Source organism: Microtus oregoni, unplaced genomic scaffold, assembly GCF_018167655.1.
Source record: "Microtus oregoni isolate MIOR12 unplaced genomic scaffold, Mior012 000009F_ref0000495, whole genome shotgun sequence".
Taxonomy (NCBI): domain Eukaryota; kingdom Metazoa; phylum Chordata; class Mammalia; order Rodentia; family Cricetidae; genus Microtus; species Microtus oregoni.
The window spans coordinates 38,044,840-38,071,949 of NW_024543068.1; the positions used below are offsets into that span (position 1 = coordinate 38,044,840).

Here is a 27,110-nt window from a genome sequence, read left to right on the forward strand (position 1 = left end):
TTCCAAAAGCAGTTTTATTTATACAGTCCTAACCAGCTCAGTGGCAGGAGGAGTGGGAGAGGTTCCATCTTCAACCCAGGGGCCTCTGTGATGTTGGTTTGCTGTCACCAAACACACAGGCAAGTGGCATCATGGATTTGGTAAAGCAATGACAACGTTCAGTCTCTCTCTGCCAAAGCAACAAGGTGAGCGTCGATCTCCGCTTCTGAGAGAATCCTGGAAGGCAAAGGATAAAAAAAAATCACAACTGCCTATTTCAATAAGGTTTTTAATATGGAAAACATACAAAAGTCAGTACAGCAAACTCCCATGTACAGATCAACTGACTTCAGCAACTACCAATTTATTACCAATCTTTTAAGTCTACATGCTCATGACTCTTTCCTCAGATTATATTACAGAAACTCCCAGACAACACATCAGTTTCATCTAGGTAGCGAAGTGTTCTTTGATATCAGATCCAGAATTTAATTGCAGCTGAGTTGAAAACATTTTAAGTGAATTAATATGAAGCTAAATTATATGAACTACATTCAATTTGTTTTGGGTGTCAATGCCTTAAAAACATAGTATAACTCAGGCTGGACAGTGGTGGTGCACGCCTTTAATTCCAGCACTGAGGAAGCAGAGGCAGAGGGATCTCTGTGAGTTCAAGGCCAGCCCGGCCTACAGCGCTAGTTCCAGGGCTGTTACACAGAGAAATCCTGTCTTGAAAACAAAAAATAAAAAACAAAAACAATAACAACAAAACCCATACTTTGATATAGCTATACTACTATAACTCAAATTCATAGTAACTGAGAGACGAGAAACTTAAGTAAATTCTTAAAAACTGCTGGGGAAGAGGGGCTGAAGGGATGGCACAGGGACCAAAGTGCTCTCTGTACCTGCATGAGCTCTGACCAGCACAGGCAGGCGTGGCAGCCTCTGGAATCCTGGAGCTCAGCAGGGCGCTGGCTAGCTAGACAGTTGAATCAGCAATCACGTGAGATTCTCCTTCAGCATAAAAGGTGGAGGATACCTTCGAACATTTGGCCTCTGCATACACATGTGAATGCATGCACATACCCATATCCATGTGTGTGTGTCCCCAAAAGCTGCTTGGACTCAGTAACCATCCATGAAAAAAAGTGTGGTAGTTTGAATGTGATCGGAACCCATAATCTCATGGAAATGGCACTATTAGGAGGTGTGATTTTGTTGGAGTGGGTGTGGCCCTGTCAGAGGGTGGGAAGAAGTATGTCACTATGGGGGTTGAGATTTCCCATGCTCAGGATACTGCCCAGTGCCTCAGTTGACTTCCTATTGCCTGCAAGATGTAGGACGCTCAGCTATCTCTCCAGTAACACGCCTGCCTGCACAACATGCTCCCTGCCATCATGATAATGGACCGAAAGCTCTGAACTATAAGCAAGCTCATTCAGTTAGTTTTTCTTACAAGAGTTGCCATGGTCATGGTGTCTCTTCACTGCAAAAAAATCCAAGACATAAAGTTATAATAGTATCTAAAATCTATTCACCAGAAGGTGCTTCATGTGGAAGATGTATTTTCTAAATATCTGTCTTAAAGGAATCAGTTGCTTGGCAACGCTGCTGACATAACTTGTCACTGCTGGGATTCTATTTGATGCTTTGTTTTGAGACAAGGTCTCATAATTTAGGTAGCCCAGGCTGGCCCGGATCTTACTATGTAGCCAATGATGACCTTAAACTTCTGATACTCCTGTCTCTACTTCCCAAGATCTGGAATTATAGGTATGTGTGACCATGCCCCTACTTCATTACTAAACTTCTAAAAAGGTAAATCTGTCAAAACGGCCATTTTTTTTTTACAACTTGGAAAAGAAGTAGCTTATAAAGTTGTAAAATCTTATGCTATTTCTAATGTTTTTGTTACGACTCAAGTACACTCACTATCACAGAATTCAGAAATTACACAAGGCTTTTTCCTCTTCCCAGTACTGGCACTGAATCCAGGTTTTCTGCTGCTGACAAACACTCTCCCTAGCTATGCTCTCAGCCTTTTAAAAGACTTTTATTTTGAGACAGGTTTCACAACTGTTCTCAGGCTGACCTTGAACCTATAATCCTATCTTAGTAGCCCAAAGTCTGGAGTTCTGCCTGTGTAACGCCCAGCTACACTGGTTTGCTTACACAGATATTTGGTTTCTTGCTCCATTTTAAAATAACAGATGCAAATAACATTCAGATGCAGTTTTAAAAAAAAAGGTTTCATAACAGATCAGAAAGCAAAGTGCCTGTTGGAATTTCAGTGCTTAGAAAAAGGAAGCTGATGGGTGTGGTGGTCTATAACCCCAGTCCTGAGGACTGAGGTCAACCTGGGCTCAAAAAGAAACAAAACAACAACAAAAAGGGGAACATTTTCCTATAGAAAAAAATTATTAGACTAGATGCACCTGTTATTTTCTTAGTTCTATAGGGCTTTCATGTTTATATCACTTACTGGCAGCCAACCAAGAAAGCAAAGCAAATCAGAAGCGGGGGGGGGGGGGGGGATACATATTATGGAGGTCTGTTTGGGAGAGCAACTTGCTATAGTGGTATCTTGTTTGTTTTAACAAATACAGCCTGACTGAAGATCAGAGCTCAGAGATAAGCCACTAGAGGCCAGGGAGTCCTTTAATCCCAGGACTCAGGAGACAGAAGGATCTCTGTTAGTTCAAGGCCACCTTGGGCTATATAAGATTGAATCTGTCTAAAAGAAAAACAGAGCTCACACAAAGGTGACCCCATGCCTTTAATCCCAGCACTAGGGAGGTGGAGACAGGAGTGATGTGGCCGGGCGGAGAGAGAAATATAAGGAAGGAGAAGACAGGAGCTCGGTACAGTCTGAAGTTTGGTAGAGACAGCTGCAGTCTGAGGAGCAGTACAGTCTGAAGCAGTTAGTCAGAGATGCAATCTAAGGATGCAGTCTGAGGACAGGATCGCCCCAGCACTGGTAGAGGTAAAATGTCTCTAGTGGCTGGCTGCTCTGCTTCTCTGATCTCTCAGGTTTCATCCCCTAGTATCCGAGTCTGGGCTTTTATTAAGAACAATTAGAATTTGTGCTAGAACCTGCAATCCAAGTACTCGGGAGGCTGAGAGAGAATGATCCGAAGTTTAAATTCAGTTTGGCCTACATCCCAAGACAATGTCACAAAATAAAAACACACACACACCACTAAAAAACTCTTCAAGGTTTGAAACAGTTTACTAATTCTCCAACAATAACACAGACGTAGTCTAAGAGGAGACACACTGAACAGGTAAAACACTGAACAGCTCTTTGAATATGTGGATTTGATTATGTTTTTCACTAACAACAACAACAGCATCCTAGTCCATGGCATACAAACCCCTACAGGTTGCTGGGAGGATGAGCTGACTGACACACTTGGATCACTCAAGTTGATGCGTGAGAGTTAAGACACTTGGTAAGCAAGAACACTCGAGACCAGCACCAGCGACTCAACTGTGGATCAGTATTTCACATTGCTCTTCAAAGCTCCCTTACCCAGCAAATAATCAAATTTCCACCTGAAAGTTTCCACCGTGGACCTGTTTGTCTACTTATTTGTTGTGGTGTCAGGGATCAAATCCAGGGCAGCGTGCCCGCCAGGCCAGCACCTGGCCAAGCCGCATTTCCTCATTTTATTTGGTATAAAGGTTATTTTGTGTGTGTGTCACCTCTGGTGTTAGAAGAGGGAGAAGAGCTGCTTCTGTTTTAAGAGACTCAAAGTTGTTCTGTTTCCACAGTGCTAGGGATTGAACCCATGACTTTTTTTTTTTTTTTTTAAATTTATTTATTTATTAAGGATTTCTGCCTCGTCCCCACAACCGCTTCCCATTTCCCTCCCCCTCCCCCCGATCAAGTCCCCCTCCCTCATCTGCTCGAAGAGCAATCAGGGTTCCCTGACCTGTGGGAAGCCCAAGGACTGCCCACCTCTATCCAGGTCTCGTACGGTGAGCATTCAAACTGCCTAGGCTCCCACAAAGCCAGTACGTGCAGTAGGATCAAAAACCCACTGCAATTGTTCTTGAATTCTCAGTATTCCTCATTGTCCGCTATGTTCAGCTAGTCCGGATTTATCCCATGCTTTTTCAGACCTAGGCCAGCTGGCCTTGGTGAGATCCCAATAGAACATCCCCATTGTCTTAGTGTGTGGGTGCACCCCTCGTGGTCCTGAGTTCCTTGCTCGTGCTCCGTCTCCTTCTGCTCCTGATTTGGACCTTGAGATTTCTGTCCGGTGCTCCCGTGTGGGTCTCTGTCTCTGTCTCCTTTCATCGCCTGATGAAGGTTAATATTCCTGAGGATGCCTATGTGTTTGTCTTTGGATTCGCCTTATTTAGCTTCTCTAGGAACATGAATTATAAGCTCAATGTCCTTTATTTATGGCTAGAAACCAAATATGAGTGAGTACATCCCATGTTCCTCTTTTTGGGTCTGGCTTACCTCACTCAGGATAGTGTTTTCTATTTCCATCCATTTGTATGCAAAATTCAAGAAGTCCTTGTTTTTTACTGCTGAGTAATACTCTAATATGTATATATTCCATACTTTCTTCATCCATTCTTCCGTTGAAGGGCATCTAGGTTGTTTCCAGGTTCTGGCTATTACAAACAATGCTGCCATGAACATAGTTGAGCATATACTTTTGTTGTATGATAGGGCCTCTCTTGGGTATATTCCCAAGAGTGGTATTGCTGGATCCAGGGGTAGGTTGATCCCGAATTTCCTGAGAAACCGAAACACTGCTTTCCAGAGTGGTTGCACAAGTTTGCATTCCCACCAGCAATGGGTGATTGTACCCCTTTCTCCACAACCTCTCCAGCAAAGGCTATCATTGGTGTTTTTTATTTTAGCCATTCTGACAGGTGTAAGGTGGTATCTTAAAGTTGTCTTGATTTGCATTTCCCTGATCGCTAAGGAAGTTGAGCATGACCTTAAGTATCTTTTGGCCATTTGAACTTCTTCTGTTGAGAATTCTCTGTTCAGCTCAGTGCCCCATTTTATAATTGGGTTGATTAGCCTTTTACGGTCTAGTTTCTTGAGTTCTTTATATATTTTGGAGATCAAACCTTTGTCAGTTGCAGGGTTGGTGAAGATCTTCTCCCAGTCAGTGGGTTGTCTTTTTGTCTTAGTGACAGTGTCCTTTGCTTTACAGAAGCTTCTCAGTCTCAGGAAGTCCCATTTATTCAATGATGCCCTTAGTGTCTGTGCTGCTGGGGTTATACATAGGAAGTGGTCTCCTGTGCCCATTTGCTGTAGAGTACTTCCCACTTTCTCTTCTATCAGGTTCAGTGTGTTCGGACTGATATTGAGGTCTTTAATCCATTTGGATTTGAGTTTTGTGCATGGTGATAGATATGGATCTATTTTCATTCTTCTACAGATTGACATCCAGTTTTGCCAGCACCATTTGTTGAAGATGCTCTCTTTTTTCCATAGTATACTTTTAGCTCCTTTATCGAAGATCAGGTGTTCATAGGTTTGTGGGTTAATGTCAGGGTCTTCTATTCGATTCCATTGGTCGACTTCTCTGTTTTTATGCCAATACCAAGCTGTTTTCAATACTGTAGCTCTGTAATAGAGTTTGAAGTCAGGGATGGTAATGCCTCCAGACAATCCTTTATTGTATAAGATTGTTTTGGCTATCCTGGGTTTTTTGTTTTTCCATATAAAGTTAATTATTGTCTTCTCCAGATCTGTGAAGAATTTTGATGGGATTTTGATGGGGATTGCATTGAATCTATAGATTGCTTTTGGTAGAATTGCCATTTTTACTATGTTGATCCTCCCAATCCAAGAGCAAGGGAGGTCTTTCCATTTTCTGGTGTCTTCTTCAATTTCTTTCTTCAAAGACTTATAGTTCTTGTCAAGTAGATCTTTCACTTCCTTGGTCAGGGTTACCCCAAGGTATTTTATGCTATTTGTGGCTATCGTGAAAGGTGATGCTTCTCTGATTTCCCTCTCTGCTTCCTTATCCTTAGTGTATAGGAACGCAACTGATTTTTTGGAGTTGATCTTGTATCCTGCCACATTACTAAAGCTGTTTATCAGCTGTAGGAGTTCTTTGGTAGAATTTTTGGGGTCGCTTATGTACACTATCATATCATCTGCAAATAATGAAAGCTTAACTTCTTCCTTTCCAATACGAATCCCCTTGATCTCCTTATGTTGTCTTATTGCTATTGCTAGAATTTCAAGCACTATATTGAAGAGGTATGGAGAGAGTGGACATCCTTGTCGTGTTCCTGATTTTAGTGGGATGGCTTTGAGTTTTTCTCCGTTTAATTTAATGTTAGCTGTTGGCTTGCTGTAAATAGCTTTTATTATATTTAGGTAGGACCCTTGTATCCCTATTCTCTCCAAGACCTTTATCATAAAGGGGTGTTGAATTTTGTCGAATGCTTTTTCAGCATCTAGTGAAATGATCATATGGTTTTTTTCTTTCAGTTTATTTATATGGTGGATTACATTGATAGATTTGCGTATGTTGAACCAGCCCTGCATCTCTGGGATGAAGCCTACTTGATCATAATGGATAATAACCCATGACTTTTGAGCAAGCTAGCTAAGCACTTCTCTTCAACCATTTGTTTGAGATAAGGTTTTTTGGTATAGGAGCCAGGCTGGCTCTTGAATTTGTGACCCCCTCATTTCAGCTTCCCCAGTACCAGGATCACAAGTATGTATCACCACTTCTAAGAAATTTAAAACAGAGTCCTTAGATCCTGGAAGCAAAAAAAGATGGCATTTCGTCACACCACCACACACAAAGGAACTCTTAACATCTCTAGTTTTTTAGTCTAGAATTTAACACCTGACTAAAAACGTAACTCACCTGAATTTAGGATTTTCGACTGTAACTACTCCAACTTCTATTTCTGAAGGCTTGAAGTCAATTGACAGAACAGTAGACAGGCATGTGATTGCAGTCTGAAAAGAATGCCAACAATAAAATATAAGACATTCCAGCTATCACGGTCCCCGACGACCACAAGACACTAGCTCCTGTGATTCAGTGACAGTCCTACAGGTACATTATTAACCAACTGCTGACATAAACCTGCTTCTATTAAACAGCCCCAAATTTAAAGAGTTTATCAAACAAAATAGATGGAATATATAACAATTTATTTACAGTCCAGCGTGGTAGTGCACGCTTGGAATTCCAGCACTCAGGAGGCAGAGGCAGGTGGATCTGAGTTTGAGGCCAGCCTGATCTACAGAGTGAGTTCCAGGACAGCCAGAACTACACAGAAAAACCCTGCTTCAAAAGACAAACAAATAAACAAATAATAAAAATTTGTTTGTTTGATGGCCACTATAGTCAAGGCTTTATGTTTAGTACGTGGCGTGAAAGAGACTAGAGAACAACTCAACCATCCAGACTGATGACTGACCTTTTAAATGCTTGTGGTTTGGAGGTGGTAATTTAAGAATGTTTTAAGCAGTTTTCTATCTGATGTGATTAACATTACTATAAATTATACTTTAAGAAACATTTAAAGCCGGGCGGTGGTGGCGCACGCCTTTAATCCCAGCACTTGGGAGGCAGAGGCAGGCGGATCTCAGTGAGTTCGAGACCAGCCTGGTCTACAAGAGCTAGTTCCAGGACAGGCTCCAAAACCACAGAGAAACCCTGTCTCGAAAAACCAAAAAAAAAAAAAAAAAAAAAAAGAAACATTTAAAGAAGGCATACCATTCTATTTTCTAGATCAGAACTAACTTATTTTATGCTTTCTTTCAATATAAGATAAATTGTTAAACAATTAAAAATTTGTCTGTTTCGAGAACAGGTCTTTGTTTGAAGCCCTGACTAGTTAGTCTGGAACTCATGTAGACCAGGCTGGCCTCAAACTTATCACGATCCTCTCGCTTCTGCCTCCCCCAAATTGGACTACTGGTGTACACCAACACATCCAGGTTATAAAAGTTTTTAAAAAGTGTAGAGTGTGTAGAGGTCAGAGGACAACACTGGGAGACAGGGTCTGAACTGACCACGTGGGCACCTTGAGTCTACAGTCACAAGCAGAATCAGGGTTATGCTGGTGCTGTGGGTCGAGGCACTGAAGTGAGACTTTTCTGACTGAGCTCTCTTCCCAGCCCTCTGAGCACATATTCTTTTACTAGGGAACAATCTGCTCTCCAAGAACTTGGATTGTAGCTGCTTTTATTTAGGACCATAAAAATAATTATTACTAAGAAAAAAAAATTATTACTGGACCAGTAAGATAGCTCCGTGAGTAAGGGTGCCAGCTGCCAAATTTAACAACTTGAGTTCAATCTCGAACCCTTATGGCAGAAAAGAACTGACCCTGCAAGTTGGTCCTGGCTTCCATGAGTGTCATGGCACACTCAAACACACACACATGCATGTATACACACAAAAATAAATATTAACAAAGCAAATCTTAAGTCTTTTTAGTTTTTTAATCCAGAAAATTTAAACTCAATTTGAGTCTGTTAATCATATTAACCACGCCAGTCTTTGAGTCTTGATTCTTATTTTATTATGTGTTTGTTGGATATTGTTTAAATTCCATTATGAACTAAGATAGGAAATGAATAAAAGCATCCCCTTTTCCCCCAATGTCAGCCAGATGGTATGAATTGTACCATTAAGCTAACAAATTTGGATCTTGTGACATCATTAATAGCCCCCCGCCTTTCTTTTTTGTTTTTTTAAGACACGGTTTCTCTGTGTAATGGCTCTGGCTGTCCTAGAACTCTCTTTGTAGTCAAAGCTGGCTTGAACTCACAGAGATTCTCCTGCCTCTGTCTCCAAAGTGCTGGAATTAAAGGCGTGCACCAGCACCACCCAACTAAGAAATAGCTTTTATAGACTATCAATAACACAACAATGCTTACTCTTCTACAACAGTAAAAAAAAATTCAACTCCTTTTGGCTAACTTACTTCCACTGTTTGTTCAAATGTCCAATCAAATTTCTTCTTCACTTTCTTTTCGAGGAAGCTGGTGGACTCTGTCTGTTTGACGCCGGCTGCGGTGGCTTTGAAGCCGCAGTAGTAGCCTGCAGGGTCACACTTGTACACCTGAGGACCTTGCTCTTCATCGATACCAATTAAAATCATACCTGGAAAGAAGGTTCCAAAGACACAGGTTACACTGTCCTACAAAGACATTTCCTTTCTTGGTGTCACCACACAGTTATTGTTAATCATTATTTGGACACTAATTTTAGGCTCATGTATTTTCTCAAACCATTAAAATCTAACTTTACAACCACTGTCAGATCAGGTAACAGGTAAGCTGCTGTTTTGGAAAAGGATCTATCTATCTATCAGTCTGTTGCTGTTTAAATAGGCTCAACATTTTATTGGCCATGTTAAGAAGCTTAGTAAAAAGACCAAAGCCCATGTCATCACCAGTCTTCTCAGATCCCTTTCTTTGCTGTAACAATCAAAATTCATTTTTAGAGTAATTCATGGATACAGAGGACAGATTAAAAAAGGAAGGGACAGAAGAAATAAATTAGCTGAAAAATAACGGCAATATGACAGTGAGAGAATGACAGGAGGAGGGAATAAGATACTCTGGGCAAAATCAGACGACCAGGAAGGTGAGTAAGACTACGAAGGGGAAGCTGAGGATGCATGTAAGCAGTAGGGACCCGTTGTCACAGGGCCTGAGAGATGGGAGGGTGGGGTAAGAAACCAGGTGAGCGACTGGCATAGAGGAAAGAAGAAAGTAAGTGAAGCCACTCAAGGGTGACATTAACCCGAGAATAAAGCCTGAGAAGCAACAACATTTAAGGGATCAACAGAGGAGCATGAACAACAGAAACTGAGCAGGGAGAGCACTAGGAGCCACCACACCTGTATGCTAACACTTAAGAGGCTGAGTTGGGGATCACAAATTTGATGCAAGCTTGAGCTACTCAAACTCAAGAGTTAAAGGAGGGACAGGGATGAAATTAGGAACTGGAGAGACAGCTCAGCAGTTAAAGGAACACTGGGTGCTCTTCCAGAGAATCAGGGTTCAATTCCCAGCAACCCCGTGGCAGCCTACAGCCATTTTAACTCTAGTTCCAGGGATCTGACACCCTCTTCTAGCCTCCGCAGCCCATCACAGGGTGCACAGAAATACATGCAGGCAAAACACCACACATGAAGAAAATAAGAAACTAAAGAAGAAATAATGTTTAAAAGGTCAACAGAATCATTTGCTAAAAAGAAACATTACACTTAATTCTTTTTTTTTTTTTTTTTTGGTTTTTCGAGACAGGGTTTACACTTAATTCTCAGAGCTAGGTCTATAGTTCTGTGGTAGAGCACTCGCCCAGCAAACGCAGCCCTGGTTTGAAGCCCAGTACCACACACACACAAAGGTCAGGGGACTGGAACATTAAATTTTCATTAATGAATGATGTCAAGAAACAAATATGACGCCAGGCAGTAGTGGCGCATGCCTTTAATCCCAGCACTCTGGAGGCAGAGGCAAGTGGATTCGGGTTTGAGGCCAGCCTGAGCCACATAGAGAAACCTTGCCTTGGAAAACAAAAACAAACAAACAAACAAACAAACAAAAACCAAATATGCATTGAGATTGTCAGGTGAGTTTAAAAAACATTAAATTTAAAGATCAATAAATCTTACTCTTCCTGAACGCGCCTTTAATCCCAGCACTTGGGAGGCAGACAGGCAGATCTGTGTGAGATCGAGGCCAGCCTGGTCCACAGAGTGAGATCCAGGACAGCCAGGGCTCTGTTACAGAGAAACCCTACCTCAAAAAGCCAACCAAAAAAAAAATTTAAATTAGAAATACAAACATAAGCTGTAAGGCTATGTGTTATCCCAATTCTTTATCCCATGACCAAAAGCAGCATCGACACTGTTAAGATGCCTTCTAAATTTTCACAGAATTCATAACCTGGAATCACAGAAGAACCCCCATTACAAAAGCCTAGTAAAATGGGGACTTGGCTGTTCCACGTCACATATCCTAAACAGAACTCAAAGCTTTAGTTTCAAACTACACGTTCAGAACCCAAGTGTGGTCTCAGTCTCCATCTACACGCTTTAAAGACAATTACATTTCAACTCTTCAGAAGATTTCTGAGCATACTTACAACAACCGAGCGGCCTCATCTCTGCATTCTGTGTGTAGACCTGAGAAATATCAGCGATTCTTTTACACAGCATGTCCACAGGAATCTCATAGCCGTACTTGTATTTCCAGTTAGCTGCCTCATAGCGTGCCCTCTGTACCTGGGATCTGCTGTCAGCTTCATGGATAAACAAAACCCCAAGATTTACCACTTCAGAAGCACAGAATGAACGTGAAAGCCTATTTCTTCACTATAAATATCTTTATGTTTATTTCAAATACAATTATAGAAGAACAAAGGGTCCACTGTGGCTTTTTCCTGTGATAATGAACATTGAGTAACTTGGCATGTAAGAAAGGAGATTAAAACACGGAGCTAAACTTATATACCATATTGCTCTTTTACACCAAGTCTTTCACCAGCAGACAAAACAGCGTCTACAAAAATGTAATAAATTAGCTGGGCGGCAGTGGTGCACGCCTTTAATCCCAGCACTCAGGAGGCAGAGCAGATGGATCTCTGTGAGTTTGAGGCCAGCCTGATCTACAAGAGCTAGTTCCAGGACAGGCTCCAAAGCTACAGAGAAAGGGCTTGCCACCAAGCCTGATGACTCTGAGTCTGATCCCTGAGACTCAGTGTGGAAGAAGAGCACCAACTACCACAGTTGTCCTCTGTCCTCTACACACACTCCATGGCTTATGTGTACAAATACTTATGTAATAATAAAAAGTCTAGTTACTCTAAAGAATAGGCTTTTTAAAAAGGTTTCAATGGAAATACTATTTTTCAAAGATTTATTTTAGGCCAGGTGGTGGTGGCACAAGCCTTTAATCCCAGCACTTGGGAGGCAGAGGCAGGAGGATCTCTATGAGTTGGAGGTCAGTGTGGTCTACAAAGAGAGTTCCAGGGCAGCCAGGACTGTTACACAGAGAAATCCTGCCTTAAAAAACCAAAAGACCTATTTTAATTTCATGTGTATGAGTGTTTTCTTGTAAGTGTACCATGTGTGCTTAGTGCCCTAAGAGGACAAAAAATATCATGGATGGGGGTTATGAACTGCTATGTGGGTGCTGGGAAATGAACGTTGGTCCTCTGCAGCAGCAAGGGCATTAATCCTTGAGCCGTGTCTCTTGCCTCCTAAAATAGATACTTAAGGGAAAAGAATAGTATCTCTTCATCTATGTTTTAACTTGAATTTTTTCTTTGAATTCAGAAAACTGAAAGCCAAAGTAACTTTTATATAAATGTTCACTCACTTCTAATTAGTGTTGTGACTAGATGTGAGTAAGATTAATTATTTAGGTCTCTTTAAATTACTAACCACATCTGAAATACAGTATCTAAGATGGGTCCAGTTTACCTATCAGCAGCATAAAGACCTAATCCCAATATACTTAAGATTTCAAAATAGCTCACAAGCCACTCCTGTATTACCAGCACTTAGTAGGCTGGGCATAATTATTGAATATGAAGTAGACTGGGCTATACTGCAAGACACTGTCTCAGAAACCCAACCAGCCAGCCAGGCATAGTGGCACAGGTTTTAATCCCAGCATTCGGCAGGCAGGAGCAGCTTGGTCTACTCAAGTGGTTCAACCTGTGGGTATCAAGCCCTCTGGGAGGGCTGTAGAACAACCCTTTCACAGGGGTTGCCTAAGACCATCAGAAAACAGGTATTTGCATTACAATTCATAATAGTAGCAAAGTTATAATTAAGAAATAGCAACGAAAATAATTTTATGGGTTGGGGACACCACAGCAAGAGGAACTGTATTAAAGGGTCACAGCATTAGGCAGGATGAGAATCACTGGTGAGTTCCAGACTCTATCTCAGACAGACAAACAAACAAGCCCCTCTAATCAAAAAAGCCACTCGGTCAACTAAATAACCATAATGAGTCAACTAAACTAACTGAACAACCAACCAATAAATTCACTATAGCCTTAAAATATTGATACTGGACTCTGGGGCCTCGGCTCAGTGGGTCCAATTCTGTGCAAGCACAAGGACCAACGTTTGGGTCCCGAGTACCCACCCTGGTAAGAGCTGGGTGTGCACCTGTAACCCTGGGGGCTGGGTGAGGGGCATGCTAGCCACACAGTCTAGTTGAAACAGACAGATCCAGGTTTGGGGAGCGATCTTGTCTTGAATACTGAGGTGGAGAGTGGTGGGAAGACACCTCTGGCCTCCACAGACATCCACACAAGTAAGCACACTTGTGGAAACACAAGTTAATACTCACCGTGGAAGACAGTGTCTACTAGCAACACTACAACTCAGACACTAAAGGATCTTTAAAACACAAAAGACAGGGCTGCAAGATGGCTCAGCAGGGAAGGGCGTTTGCTATAGAGTTGATGACCTGAGTTCCATCCTCAGAACCCACATGGCAGACAAGGCCGACTTTCACAGGGCACCCTCTGACCTCACACACACCACAGCATGTACACCCCACACACAATCAATAAATAAATGCCAAAACAAACAAACACAAACACAAACGTAATTATGATGGAATAACATCAGGCCTGTATTCCCAAGAAGGCAGCTGGTCAGTTACCTGTCATCCCAGTCATCACACAGCCAATGTTCTCGGTTATCTTGAACAAGTGGGTCACTGTGCTGGAATCCAGTAATTTGTCCTAAAGAACAAAATAAATCACAAACATTTCGATTTAAGGTCCACAGGCTTCTGTGTGTTTATGAAAAACTAACAGTATAGAATTGCAATAATAAACTGTCAAGTAGAAGTTATGAGACATATATATTCTGTTCATTTTACAGTTAAAACCAATCTTGAAAAACAGGGTAGAGATGCTTCTGCTAGATGTTTTCTGTGGGTTAAAAGTCCAGAAAACAAAGGACTTAGATATCTCGTTGCATTTATTATAATTACATCACAGAGTTTATACTTCTATCTACTCGGCCGACCCATCTTCAGCTGCTCAATGGTTCTTGAATGACCAGGAACACTGCTAATGTGAATAGGTAGTAATAGAATGCTGCTCAAAATCACAAAGAATTCTTAGATGTTAACACGTAGCAATCAACTGCCTGGCTAACTACTTACGGGTACTTTCTTCTGTGTGACAATTACTGCACAGTCTTTTCCTCTGACAGCCACAGATGTGAGTCCACCCTGGTTAATAGCCTTAAAAGCATATTCTGCAAATACAAAACAGGTTTAGTTATTTTGGGGCTGGGATGTGGCTCAGTTATAGAATGCAGGCTTAGTGTACACAAGTACTGGGTCATTCTGACTGTGGGGACTAAAACGCCAGCATCAGAAATTCAAGGTAAGGGGGAGTTTGAGGCCAGCCTGAGATACTAGAGACTCTGTCTTTAAAAAAAAAAAAAGTACTTTCTTCATCCAGGGGTAGGTTGATCCCGAATTTCCTGAGAAACCGAAACACTGCTTTCCAGAGTGGTTGCACAAGTTTGCATTCCCACCAGCAATGGGTGAGTGTACCCCTTTCTCCACCTCTCCAGCAAAGGCTATCATTGGTGTTTTTTATTTTAGCCATTCTGACAGGTGTAAGATGGTATCTTAAAGTTGTCTTGATTTGCATTTCCCTGATCGCTAAGGAAGTTGAGCATGACCTTAAGTGTCTTTTGGCCATTTGAATTTCTTCTGTTGAGAATTCTCTGTTCAGCTCAATGCCCCATTTTATAATTGGGTTGATTAGCCTTTTATGGTCTAGTTTCTTGATTTCTTTATATATTTTGGAGATCAGTCAAGGTCCAAATCAGGAGCAGAAGGAGACAGAGCACGAGCAAGGAACTCAGGACCACGAGGGGTGCACCCACACACTGAGACAATGGGGATGTTCTATCGGGAACTCACCAAGGCCAGCTGGCCTAGGTCTGAAAAAGCATGGGATAAATCCGGACTAGCTGAACATAGCGGACAATGAGGACTAATGAGAACTCAAGAACAATGGCAGTGGGTTTTTGATCCTACTGCACGTACTGGCTTTGTGGGAGCCTAGGCAGTTTGGATGCTCACCTTACGAGACCTGGATAGAGGTGGGCGGTCCTTGGACTTCCCACAGGTCAGGGAACCCTGATTGCTCTTCAAGCAGATGAGGGAGGGGGACTTGATCGGGGGAGGGGGAGGGAAATGGGAAGCGGTTGCGGGGAGGAGGGAGAAATCCTTAATAAATAAATAAATAAATAAAAAAAAAGTAGAGTTGGGCATAGTGGCACACACCTTAGAGGCAGACAGAATTCTGTGAGTTCAAGGCCAGCCTGATCTACAGAGTAAATTCCAGGACAGACAGGCCTACCAGAGAAACCCTGTCTTGAAAAACAACAACAACAATAATGATAATAATAATAAATTTTCTTTCCATTTTTGAGACAGGATCTCATTATGCAGCTCTGGCTGGCCTGGACCTCCTGAGTGCTGGGGTTAAAAGCATGTGCCACCATGTCTGGTTAAGGTGGGATAAAATTTATAATCGATTCTTAATTAACAAATTATCATTAAAAGAATGAGGTTACACTATATGAGCATGGAATACCAACCATGGAAAGTAAAGCCAAAACAATAAAAACGCCAATTAATCAGTCAAACCAGTTCCATTTCTTCCAACTTTATTTTATGGATTTTCACTGGGATCAAGCACCAAATTCTGACAGTCTTACTCTAACTTCAGCACAGCAGATCTTAACAAATCTCAGCACTTCAACATGTTCTACAGGCATTAATTAGACCAAGCCCGGTATGCCTAGGTCAACATTTGCTGCTCTAAAGATTTAATACTTCTGTTAATTTTTGGTCAATAACTAAAACCACATACAGTTTTAATTGCTATTCTATTTCATGTTGATACTCTGTCTATCAGTTGAAGTTTGATCCCAGCATAGACCCGGCCAGCCAGGGTTACATAAATGATATCCTGTCTCAAAAATGGAAAGAAAATGTTGTAATTTTTATAACAGTCTACAGGGTTCTTTGGTTTATTACAACTTCAGATTGTGTACTTCTAGCCACTGCCAATGCATTGTTTTTAAAAACAGGCCTCAAGATGGAAACCACACACAAACTACACGGGTATCACATAGTTTACTTGACAAGCATGGTCTTTCGGGGGATAAGGTTAGAAATAAGACTATCGTTTTCTATGATAATACAGAAAATATGGAAGATAGATTTTTTTTCTTTTTTGAGACAGGGTTTCTCTGTGTAGTCCTGTCTGTCCTGGAATTCACTCTGTAGATCAGGATGACATCAAACTCACAGAGATCTGCCTGCCTCTGCCTCCAGAGTGCTGGGATTGATGGTGTGTGCCATCACTTGGCTTAGAAGATAATTTAAAAATTATTTTTAATCTCAGCTGTGGCTTAAATTTTGCTACATAGTAGACAACCTCAAAATCTTCTTTAAGTGTTACTCTGGACACTGGCTCTGAGGACCAGCCAGAGCATCCATAAGTGACCAGGATAACAAACATAAGTATCCAGTGCTCCTCCATGGCTTCTGTTTCAGTTCCTGCCTCCAGGTTCCTTGCCTAAGACGCTGTCCTTCTTCAGAGATGACTGTGACTGAGAGGTGTAAGCAGCATGGACTTGCTCCTTTCCAAGCCGTTCTATCAGCAGCTGGAACCTAACTAGGGGAACTACTGACTCAAGGTCAACGCACAGAACTGACATAATAATGCAGAAGAACCAGCTCCTTAAAAGCTGCACTTGAATACCACTGAGAGCACTGTGGCACATGTACCCACACACAAAGTAATAAAAAATTTAAAAAGGAAAACCACAGTATCAGAAATATAAAAATTTACCCAAAGAAGTTGGCGGTGGTAGCCTTGGCCTAGAATTCTGGTACTAAAGTTGAAGAAGGCCCAAGGACATATTGGTCAATAACAAGACTGTTTCAAACAATGAAACAATCATTCAGAAAAATCTATTAAGTGGATGTTAGTGCAGACTGGACGTGCTAGAGAGGACCTGAGTTCGGTTCCCAGCACCCCTACCAGGTTGCTCACAGCTTCCTTTAACTCCAGCTACAGAAGATCTGATGCCCTGTTCTGTACTCGATGGGCATACTCATACTCACACACATACCCATACTCATACACATAACTAAAAAAAATAATAATAATTAAAAAAAAAACCAGGGGCTGGAGAGATGGCTCAGCGGTTAAGAGCATTGTGTGCTCTTCCAAAGGACCCGAGTTCGATTCCCAGCAACCACATGGTGGCTCAAAACCATCTGTAATGAGGTCTAGTGTCCTCTTCTAGCAGGCATATATGCAAACAGAATATTGTATCCATAATAAATAAATAAAAAAAAACCAGATCCAAGTGAATCAAATTATTCAATCCTTTGTGTCTGTGTGCAGGACTCATGCACACATGTGTGATGGCCAGAGGACAACCTTAGGTGTCATTCATTCCTCAGGGATGTCCACCTTGTTTTTTGAGATAGGGTTTCTCCCTGGTCTGGAGCTTGCAAAGTATGGCTGGCTAGCCAGCAAGTCTCAGAGATCATCTGCCCGTCTCTGCCACACCACAGCTGGAACTACAAGATTACAAACACAAAACACCTATCATGCTTGGTTATTTATTTTGGTCTGTATTTTATTTTGGAGGCAGAATCTATATAGCCCTGGCTAGTCCTGAAATCATATGCAAGAACACATCTGACCCTACTTTTTTTTTTGGAACCCCAGCCCGTCATTTTTTACACATTAAAAAATAGTCTTTGGGGGGGCTGGAGATATGGCTCAGTGGTTAAGAGCACTGACTGTTCTTCCAGAGGACCCGGGTTCAATTCCCAGCACCCACATGGCAGCTCACAACTGTCTGAAGATCCAGTTGCAGGGGATCTGACACCTTCACACCAATGCACATAAAATAAAAGTTAAATAAAGCATAAAAAAAAAATAGTCTTTGGCCGTGTTTGGTGGTGCATGCCTATAATCTCAGCCCTGGGGAGCCTAAGGCAAAAGAACTGTCTCAAGTTCAAAACCATGCTCAGATACACAGCAAAACCCTGTCTCAAAACAAAAACAAAAAACCCACCAATACCCTCAAGATGGTTCAGCAGGTGAAATACTTTGGACTAAGCCTGATAACCTGAGTTTGAGCCCCAGATTCTGTAAGGTAGGAAGGAGTAACTCCTGCAAGTTGTTCTCGGATCCCCACACCACTCCTCTCCAAACTGAAAAACCAAGTCAAACCTGGGCAAGGAAGATGACTCAGCGGGAAGGAGTGTTTGCTGTGTAAGCATGAGAACTGAATTCAAACATCCAGCACTCACATAGGAAGCCAGGCATGGTCACATACCTATAAACACGAGCATGTATGTGTAAGTGGTGGATGACGGGAGGCTCACTGGAGATTGCTGGCAGCCAGCCTCCTTCTAGGTTTCTAGGTTCAGTGAGAGTCCCTGTTCCCTGTTCAAAGGACTAGGTAGGCTGGAAGAGCAAGGTCTTTGATGTCTTCTGACTTGGAGTGTGCACCTAGCATATGCACTTCACCGTGTGCACACACAGCCCTGTCTCCTCCCCACTACACACACACACACACACACACACACACACACACACACACAAACTGCCAAACACAGTAGTTCTGTGTTCAATATAAAAACAAGTTATTAAGATGCAAATTGTTGGGATGGAAAGATGGTTCAGTGGTTATAAGCAATTGTTGCTCTTACAGAGGACCTGGTCTTGGTTCCCAGAACCAATAATGCAGCCACAACTCCCTGAACTCCAGTCCCAAGGGATTCCTGCCTTCATCTGGGATCTGCAAGTACCCCAAAGTATATGTCGCATACACATACATGTATGCAAACACTAATATACATAATTTTTTTAAAAATTGTTTTTTTTTTTGAGATAGGGTTTCTCTGTGTAGTCCTGGATGTTCTGAAACTCTCTCTGTAGACATTGAACTCAGAGATCTACCTGCTTTTGCCTCCCAAGTGCTGGGATTAAGGGCATGCACCACCACTGCCAGACAAACAAATCTTAAAAGATATAAATTCTTTCCTTACAAATAACAGGATTAGCAAACAACTGTTCTAAATATAAGGACTTTTCCTATATTAACCTCTTACAATTTGCTTATTATACTACAATTATCCTACAATTCCTACCACTCCGTCAACTTTTCATTTATGTAACATTAGTGGAGAACAGGCCAACTATAGAAGGTACTATGTCTATTATATCAGAAATCCAGGATAAGAAGCATATCAGGTAATGAATGGCTCAGTGTAGGCCAGCACACAGCAGAGAAGCACATCCCCCTTTGGACAAACAGTGGGCCTCACAAAGCATACACAAGTGATTCTGAGGTGCTAATAATTAGCAACACAATGTAAGACTCTTTCCACCCACACTTTTGTTTTAAATGCTATACTGAATTTGGGAATATAAATTTAATTTCTTCCTCCTAGATAAACAAGAGTTGGAAAATTAAGATGAAAGATCCAAACAGCCTGTAAAGTTTGATAATAAAAAAAAGATGAGAAACTGGAGCGATGGCTCAGCAGTTAATGTGTTATTACTCTTGCAGAGGACCCAGGCTCAGTTCCCAGCATCCACGCACGCGCAGCAAAGACACACACACACACACACAATTAGAAATAAAATAAACCTCTAAAAACAACAAAAAAGAAGAGAGCTGTTTCCCAAAGTTTTAAGGCTACACAATCAGGAAGCATGGGTCATCTATAAAAGCAGTGATCCTCAAGAGTGGGTCATCAGCAGTCTTTGTACTGCCATAGGAGAATATGAGACTCGAAAATATAACAATGTGAGCCTATAGCTTTTTTGGTGCAAACATGTGTGTACACACACACACACACACACTGAACACTCTCCTCTCTTCCTCTTACCCGACTCCATGTTTTTCTCAGGTGCGATAACCACTGAGTCACACCCCAAACCTTAAGTGAAATTTTAAAGCAAGGAGCTCTATAATTCTTAACAAATGCAATTAACACATTAAGAGAAAACACTTCAGGGTCAGAGAGATGGCTCAGGGAGTTGTGGGATACACAACCACAAAGGACAACCTGAGACCCACAGGTGGAGAGAACCAGCTCCCACAAGTCGCCCTCTGATGTGCACATGAACACTCAAACAGACAATTAAGGCAACATAATTAAAAAAAAAAAACAAACTTTAAATCTATGTTTTACAATTCCTAACACGTTTGCACACAAACACAATCTGCACACATGTTAAAAAAATTTTTCAGAGGCTAGAGAGATGGCTCAAGAGTTAAGAGTGTATTGGTCTTGCAGAGGACATTTGGTTCCTAGCACCCATGTTGGGCAGGCACACAAGTGCACGAGTGCGTACGCACACATAACACACACTATTTGCAAAATAAATATTTGGGGGAAAATATTTCAGGGCCAGACAGACAGCTAGTTCAGGAGGTAAAGACACCTGCTTAGTAGCAGGACACCCTGACTTGATTCCCAGGACCTACACGGTAGGAGGAGAGAACTGACTCCTAGGTTGTCCTCTGATCTCTGCACATACAAAATACATAAAATGCACTTTTAAAAATTATTTTAAGATCTAAAGAAAAAGATTCAATAGTTACCAAGGTGTTATTTTTTTAAAACTCTACTGCTACTGTTAAAATTACAGATCCTGTTTTTATTCATACTTAGAACTGTAATTTAAATGTATACCTTCATTACTGCTATGTATTTATTTTGGTGTTGGGAATAAATACAGATGCTCAGGCATGCTAGGCAAACACTACTCCGAATCCCTTATGGGACCTTCGAGTCTTAAACTATGGCAAATGAGGAACATTCTATCAATCCTTACTTCCCTTACCATCACTCCAACTGGTTATATTATTCTTCAGCTGTCTAGGTTAACAGTTTGTATTTTTATAGTTCTTAGATGTTGTGTCTTTGAGGGAGTCCGTAGTTGAACCTGATACACAGCACTTACTGTGGATGGTCACACATATTTCACCAGCAAACTAAGCAAGGCTGGACCTAAAGAAAGGGACTCCTTATCTATAGAGATCCCAATTTAACAGACTTTTTCTTTTTAAAGCCAAAGAATAGGCATTCTGTCATACCAAATGATCACACTAAGTGATCTATAAGGATTGCCTTATTTAATCCTCACAACAACCACAAGAGGAGGAACTATTAGGCCAATTTTGCAAACACAAATTGAGCAAAGAGTATATAATTGCCCAGGCTAGCTAGCATGGAGCACAGTCAGTACTGTAACCCAGGCTCAGCTGCAAGGCCTGCACTCTGTGAGGCCTGCACTCTGCACTGCTTGCTCAGACTACTCTTTCACTTTCTTTTTCTCCACAAGGCCTAACTGACGTCCTGAATAACAAAGGGAACCTCTCCTATTAAACTTGCTCTCAGCTCCATCTTCTCTCCCGAGTCCTACTAAAATGTCACGACACGCTGCCTTTTTATCAACCAAACTCAGGAAGCACTGAGACTGCTTGCTGGCCAGTTTCTACAAAGCAGTTTACAGAAACAAGATACAAGTTCAAGTGTGGTTTTTTCTGTTAACTTAAAAACAAAAACAACACTTCAAACAACAATAATCTAATACACAAAAAATTCTCTGAAACTCAGAAATAAAACACTAAAAAAAGTCCCTGATTGGGACACCACTTCGTATCACAACCTTCAAACGAGGTGGATTAAGTGGGTTACAGAATTACTTAAACGCTGATGGCCTTTGCCACACCACATACAATGGATGTAGCTACACTGTACAGCAGGCCACCTTCTTTAACCTGACTTCTCGATGTGTAGGTGTAGAACTCCAAGTACAGGCCAACTCTAGGCTTGTCAACCAAGGTAGTACATTCTCCTTGCCAAGACACTGAGATAAAAGACTTACTCCAGAATAAAATTATCATGGACCAGATGTGCATCAGGCCCTACTGACACTAAATTTTCTGTGGCAAGAGTTTATAAATCTGTCCTATAATCCTTACCTAAACCCTGCCACGATCTCAATTTACCAAAATCTGTTACACGCAGTAACCGACAGTTCAGGTTTCTGTCTATTAAAGCTGTTCTTTCAGTAAAGATTAACACTGTGCCTCCACTAGATCGAGCTTCAAAAGTACAGGGCGCAGTTTTAAACTCTGCAAAGATTGCTCTCCTCTCTCTTTATCCGTTCGGCTCCACATCTGTCACTTCCTTTAAGCTGTGAGCTTCATTAGGGGCGAGTGACATTTATCCCTTTTCCAGAGCAGTAGTGTCTGTCGGGTAAGGCTTTGCATGCTTGTATAGAACTGACCACAAAGAAAGCCAAAAGGGGAGAGGGGTTGCATTTTAGATGGCTGGGTAAGGAACCAATCGCTCTCAGCGAAGACTCGGGCTCCAGGTAGGATGGAGCTAAGGCAGCGGTTCTCAACATGAGGGTCACGATTCCTTCGGGGTCCAACGACCTATTTCACAGGGGTCGCCTAAAACCATTGAAAACACAGACATATTTACATTACGTTTCATAAACGTAGCAAAGTTACAGTTTTGAAGCAGCAACAAAACTAATTTTATGGTTGGGGATCACCACAACATGAGGAACTGTGTTAAAGGGTCGCAGCGTTAGGAAGGCTGGGAGCCGCTGAGCGAAGGGGACTCCGGAAGCCGGAGGCAGGCACTGCAGGGCAAGACCTAACTCTCTGTGTCTGGACAGTGAGGCCCTTCTGGAGGCATCCCGGTTCGGTTTCGGCCTAAAAGTCCGCTTGCAGACGGGGATGGGAATACGAGATGGAACCCGACCTCGATCCTTCTCCTTTCCTGGTCCGGGCCCTGCCTCTAGCCCCAGACTCTGCTTGGGCCGCGTCTGCTCGCTCCAGGCCGAAGCATGACAGAGCAATTCGGGTGTCCCACCGGCGGCCCCGGTTCACTCACCTACTTGGTAGAGTCGGCCCTCGGGAGAGAAAATAGTAATGTGGCGGTCAAAACCGGCGCTGGACCCACGGGACATGGCGTACCCCCTATTTCAAACACAAAATGCACCCCGTAGCACACACCCCAGGCACACAAGTCCCTCACGGAAGTAATGGCTACTGTTTCCGGAGCACCGGCCGAGGGACTTCCGCTCTGGTTTGCCTCTCAGGGGACCCGCGCTGATTCCGGGAGGGGAGGGGCGAGTCCTGAAGCCCCGCCTCTAAGTGGGCGGGGCACTGAGCCCCGTGGCCGCTCTCCGGCGTGCTTTCCGGCGAGTGGCTCTGGGTCGCGGCCGTTAGGGCTTTCTAGAGAGTAAATTGGCCAAAGGAGGAAGTTTTCTAGGGGTCCGCAGTAGTGATTTGCCTATTTGTGACCTCCTGTGCCCTCAGGAGACCGTGTGAGCAACGCGACCGCCGTTCATTCGGGCACCTGTACTTGCTTTCCTGCTTGCTGGAGTTCTGGCTTTGTTTTTCCTGACCTTCGTTTTACCCGCCGCTTCTACGATTTGGGGAGAAAGGAATGCAGCTACCTTAACTGCAACCCTTAATGTAGGATATGAAAGAGGGCTGGTTGATGAAGCCACAGGCAAAAACAAGTTTTCTTCTAGTCTGGCAAACCTTCCTTTGAACAGCGGGCCAGTTTTTTTGTTGTTGTTTTGCCTTGTGTGTGTGTGTCTTAAAAGTGGAATTGAGGTTGAAATACAAGTAATGGGAACCTGAGGTTAAGCAGTCTTAATTGACAATGTGCAAGATCCAAAGCCTAGGCGCTTCACAGAAGGCTGGTGTTGGATGGATACCAAAAGTACTTCCAAGAAGGTGAAGTAGGTCCTGGAGAACTGGTGGCTTTGCAAACTGTAAACTGCGCATTGTACACCCCAAGGCACACCTGCTTAGTGAATGTACAATTTGAAGCATAATATTAACCTGTTTTCCTCCTAGATAAAAAAGGTTTGTTCACACCAATATTTGTAACAGCTTATTGCTATAGTACTGAAATATTAAGATCACTGCATACTCTCTAAAACCACTTATTTCAAAGCAAAACATTTAAAGAAGAGATTCTTCACAAGGAAGTTTTAATTTCTCGAGTTAAGGTTTTTCTTCTTTTACACCCTCCCCCCCAGGGTATAAACTATAAGCGAGGTGTGTTGGGGCACATCTTTAATCCCAGCACTTGGAAGTCAGAGGCAGGGGGATCTCTGGATTCAAGGCCAGCCCTGAGTGAGTTCCAGGACAACCAGGACTGCACAGAAAAAGAGCGAGGAAGAAAAGGACATCCCAAAGTGAAACACGGTTAAAGTAGTCCAAGTAAACAGCTCTCTGGAACACTCGGGACTTTCCAGCTCCAATTCCCAAGATCTCAGATAAGAGCTGTTGTCCTTTGTTTCCAGCGTGGCCCTACTTCAGAATTAACTCCTGACCTTGAGTGCTTTCTTCAGTCTCTCAGCCAGGTGGACCAGGTGGACCGCAATTCCTACGATTTGCCTTAACAGTCATGGATAAGGAGTTCTCTGTAAGACTGTGCGTGTGTGTGTGACACACTCCTTTAGTCCCTAAGAATCCAGATGTCTCTCAAATTTAGGTCTCACACTGGACACTTCTTGGAAGCAGAATTTTCCCTAGTCGCCTCTGTCAAGTAAGCAGACATTTCAAAATCCAAAATAGGTACAGATGGAATTCCTTCTCTCTTTCCTTAAGCCAAAGCCTGCTTTTGTACTCACGGCAGTCAATTCCAAAGTGTCCCCTCCTCCTGCTCCTGATGTCAGCTGGCTCCTTATAAGTCATCATTTTATTCATTTTATGGTGGCACTGAGATTTCTTAGGATGAGCTGTATTGCAGGCAGTGGGTTCTTAATGTATACAATCCGGATGTTTTACCGGCTCTTGAGCAATGGCACCAAGAAATGGGCGATCAGACCACTCATCCCTCATTGTCACATGACCACCAGCAACAACTAGACATATCACCCTCTTCAATTTGATGTGGGTTGCATCAATGTGACCCAAATTTTACTTTCTTCTCTCTCTCCTCTCTCTCTCTCTCTCTCTTTCTGTTTTGTTTTTTAAGACAGGGTTTCCCTGTGTAGCTTTGGAGTCCGCCCTGGAACTCACTCTGTAGACCAGGCTGGCCTCGAACTCACAGAGATCCTCCTGCCTCTGCCTCCCAAGTGCTGGGATTAAAGACATGCACCACCACCACTTGACTGATCCCATATTTTCATTATGTGCCATCAGGGAAGGGAACTTGCCAGCATTATTTAGACCTGGGCCCAGGATTTTGGGATCTGCTTGATCAGAGACTTGGAGGACAAAAAGGCATGGCACTTCTGGGCCAAATTCTTGTCCTATTTCTTACTCTTGCTAAGCTTCTTTAATGCCTCAGCCTTGGCCTCATCACAATGCTGCCAGTCCTCCAGGATGCACACAGAGAACCCAGGACAGGGAGTGAACTTAGACTGATGGTGCCCGAGGAGCATTTGCCCTCCTGACATTCTCTAGGCTCATTTGCAGCTCCACTATTTCCAGGCACTTATGCTGTGCAGGATTTCCCACACTGCCTGATTCAGAGTGTCTCCAGAGACTCTTGTTCATGGCTGCTCACACTGGGAAATCCAGAAAAACAAAACAAAAACTGTATTCACTTCTTATTGTCCTTTTACCCTTACTCTTAAGCTCCAAGAAGGCAAAAATCAGATGAATTTGGACGGTGCCTAGCATATATAAAATGCTCAATAAATATTTGGTTGTGAGTCCAGCATTCTCTTCAGCCCAAATGGATTAATCCTTCAGAGCACATAAATTAAGAATGTAAGAGGTAGCTCAGTGGTTACGAGCACTTGCTTTTCCAGAGAACCTGGCAGTTCACTCACCCAGCATACCTCAGGCAGCTCACAACCACCTGTAACTTCAGCTTCTGGGTACCGGGCTCCAAGTGTACCCCCCCCACACACACACACATGGCATATTCATGTAAATACAAACTTTTTGGATTTTGTTTTTCAAGAGAGGGTTTCTCTCTCTAGCCCTGGATGTTATGGAACTCACTCTATAGACCAGGCTGGCCTTGAATTTTTAAAAAGTTGCCTCCTTTGCCTCCCGAATGCTGGAATTAAAGGCACAAACCACCACTGCCCAGCTCACTTTAAAAAAAAAAAGTGTAGGGGCTGGAAAGATGGCTTGGTAGTTAAGAGCACTGGCTGCTCTTCCAGAGGACCTGAATCCAATTCCCAGCAACCACACGGTGGTTTACAACCATCTGTAATGAGATCTGGTGCCCTCTTCTGACCTGCAGGCATACATGCAGATGGGACACTGTATAGTAAACATAAATAAATCTTTTTTAAGAAGTTTATTATTTTCTATTTAAACTTGAATTTAAATTCCATTTGCAACAGTTCTCAGATATGTGACCTAATACAAGCTGGATTCTCTTGCTAACTTGCATAATAAGATCCGCTTTATGAGGGTAAAGATGAAACGAGAGGTACTAAGCAAAGTCCCTAGCATGTAATAAATACTTAGCAAACGACGGCTGTTAGCAATATCGCTTCCTGTGGGTGTGATGGAATGCTGCTGCTGCTGCTGCTGCTGCTGCTGCTGCTGCTGCTGCTGCTGTAAAATGACTCCCCCCTCCAGCTTTTCATTCTTTCTCCCACTGTGCAGACTAAGAGTCCTTTCGGTCTTCCCTGGTACAACAGTTGCCTGTTGATAAATCAGTTTTCAGCACCGATTTTTTTTTTTTTTTAGAGCCATCTCGAGTTGCTTCTCTGCCCAGATTCCTTTGAGTTCCCTACCATCTGCTGATTGAAGCCCACTATCTAGGTTAGGGACCAGGGTTGTTAATAAACTGACCTTCTCTTCCGCTTCATCCTCCACTGCCCGGTCACTCCTCGAGGACCGTCCCCTCTCACCGAAGCCCAACTCTGCCAGTTGTCTCTTTCAAACTTTCAGTCCACTGCATAGATTCATATCTTTTATTGGCTTGAATCCTCAAGAAAACTTATTTCAAAAAGCACAAAAGAGAGTGTGTCTAACCACATTCAGCTCACAGTAAGGACAACGGGTGAGTAGACTAATCCATGCTTTGGGTGTTTAACGGACTGCCAATA

The 27,110-nt window shown here is 42.6% G+C and overlaps 1 protein-coding gene across 1 annotated transcript; it reads right to left on the reverse strand.

Annotated features, from left to right (window-relative positions):
- On the reverse strand, positions 1-23,135 carry Psma6 (proteasome 20S subunit alpha 6). The gene is made up of 7 exons (XM_041658400.1): positions 22,964-23,135; positions 14,147-14,241; positions 13,637-13,718; positions 11,097-11,252; positions 8,923-9,101; positions 6,846-6,940; positions 1-216 (listed from the first exon to the last, which is right to left on the reverse strand). Exons 1-7 carry the CDS (start codon positions 23,037-23,039, stop codon positions 159-161), a joined length of 741 nt encoding a protein of 246 aa, XP_041514334.1. The 5' UTR covers positions 23,040-23,135; the 3' UTR covers positions 1-158.
- Positions 23,136-27,110: the final 3,975 nt, after the last annotated feature.

What these genes read in the sequence shown, in the direction of transcription:
- Psma6 (XM_041658400.1), bottom strand. Translation starts at nt 23,039, where the DNA reads ATGTCCCGTGGGTCCAGCGCCGGTTTTGACCGCCACATTACTATTTTC. An exon ending in GGGCCGACTCTACCAAGTAG is followed by an intron (nt 14,242 to 22,963) that starts GTGAGTGAACCG and finishes TTGTATTTGCAG; the next exon opens with AATATGCTTTTAAGGCTATT. An exon ending in GATGAGGCCGCTCGGTTGTT is followed by an intron (nt 9,102 to 11,096) that starts GTAAGTATGCTC and finishes CCTTCTTTCCAG; the next exon opens with GTATGATTTTAATTGGTATC.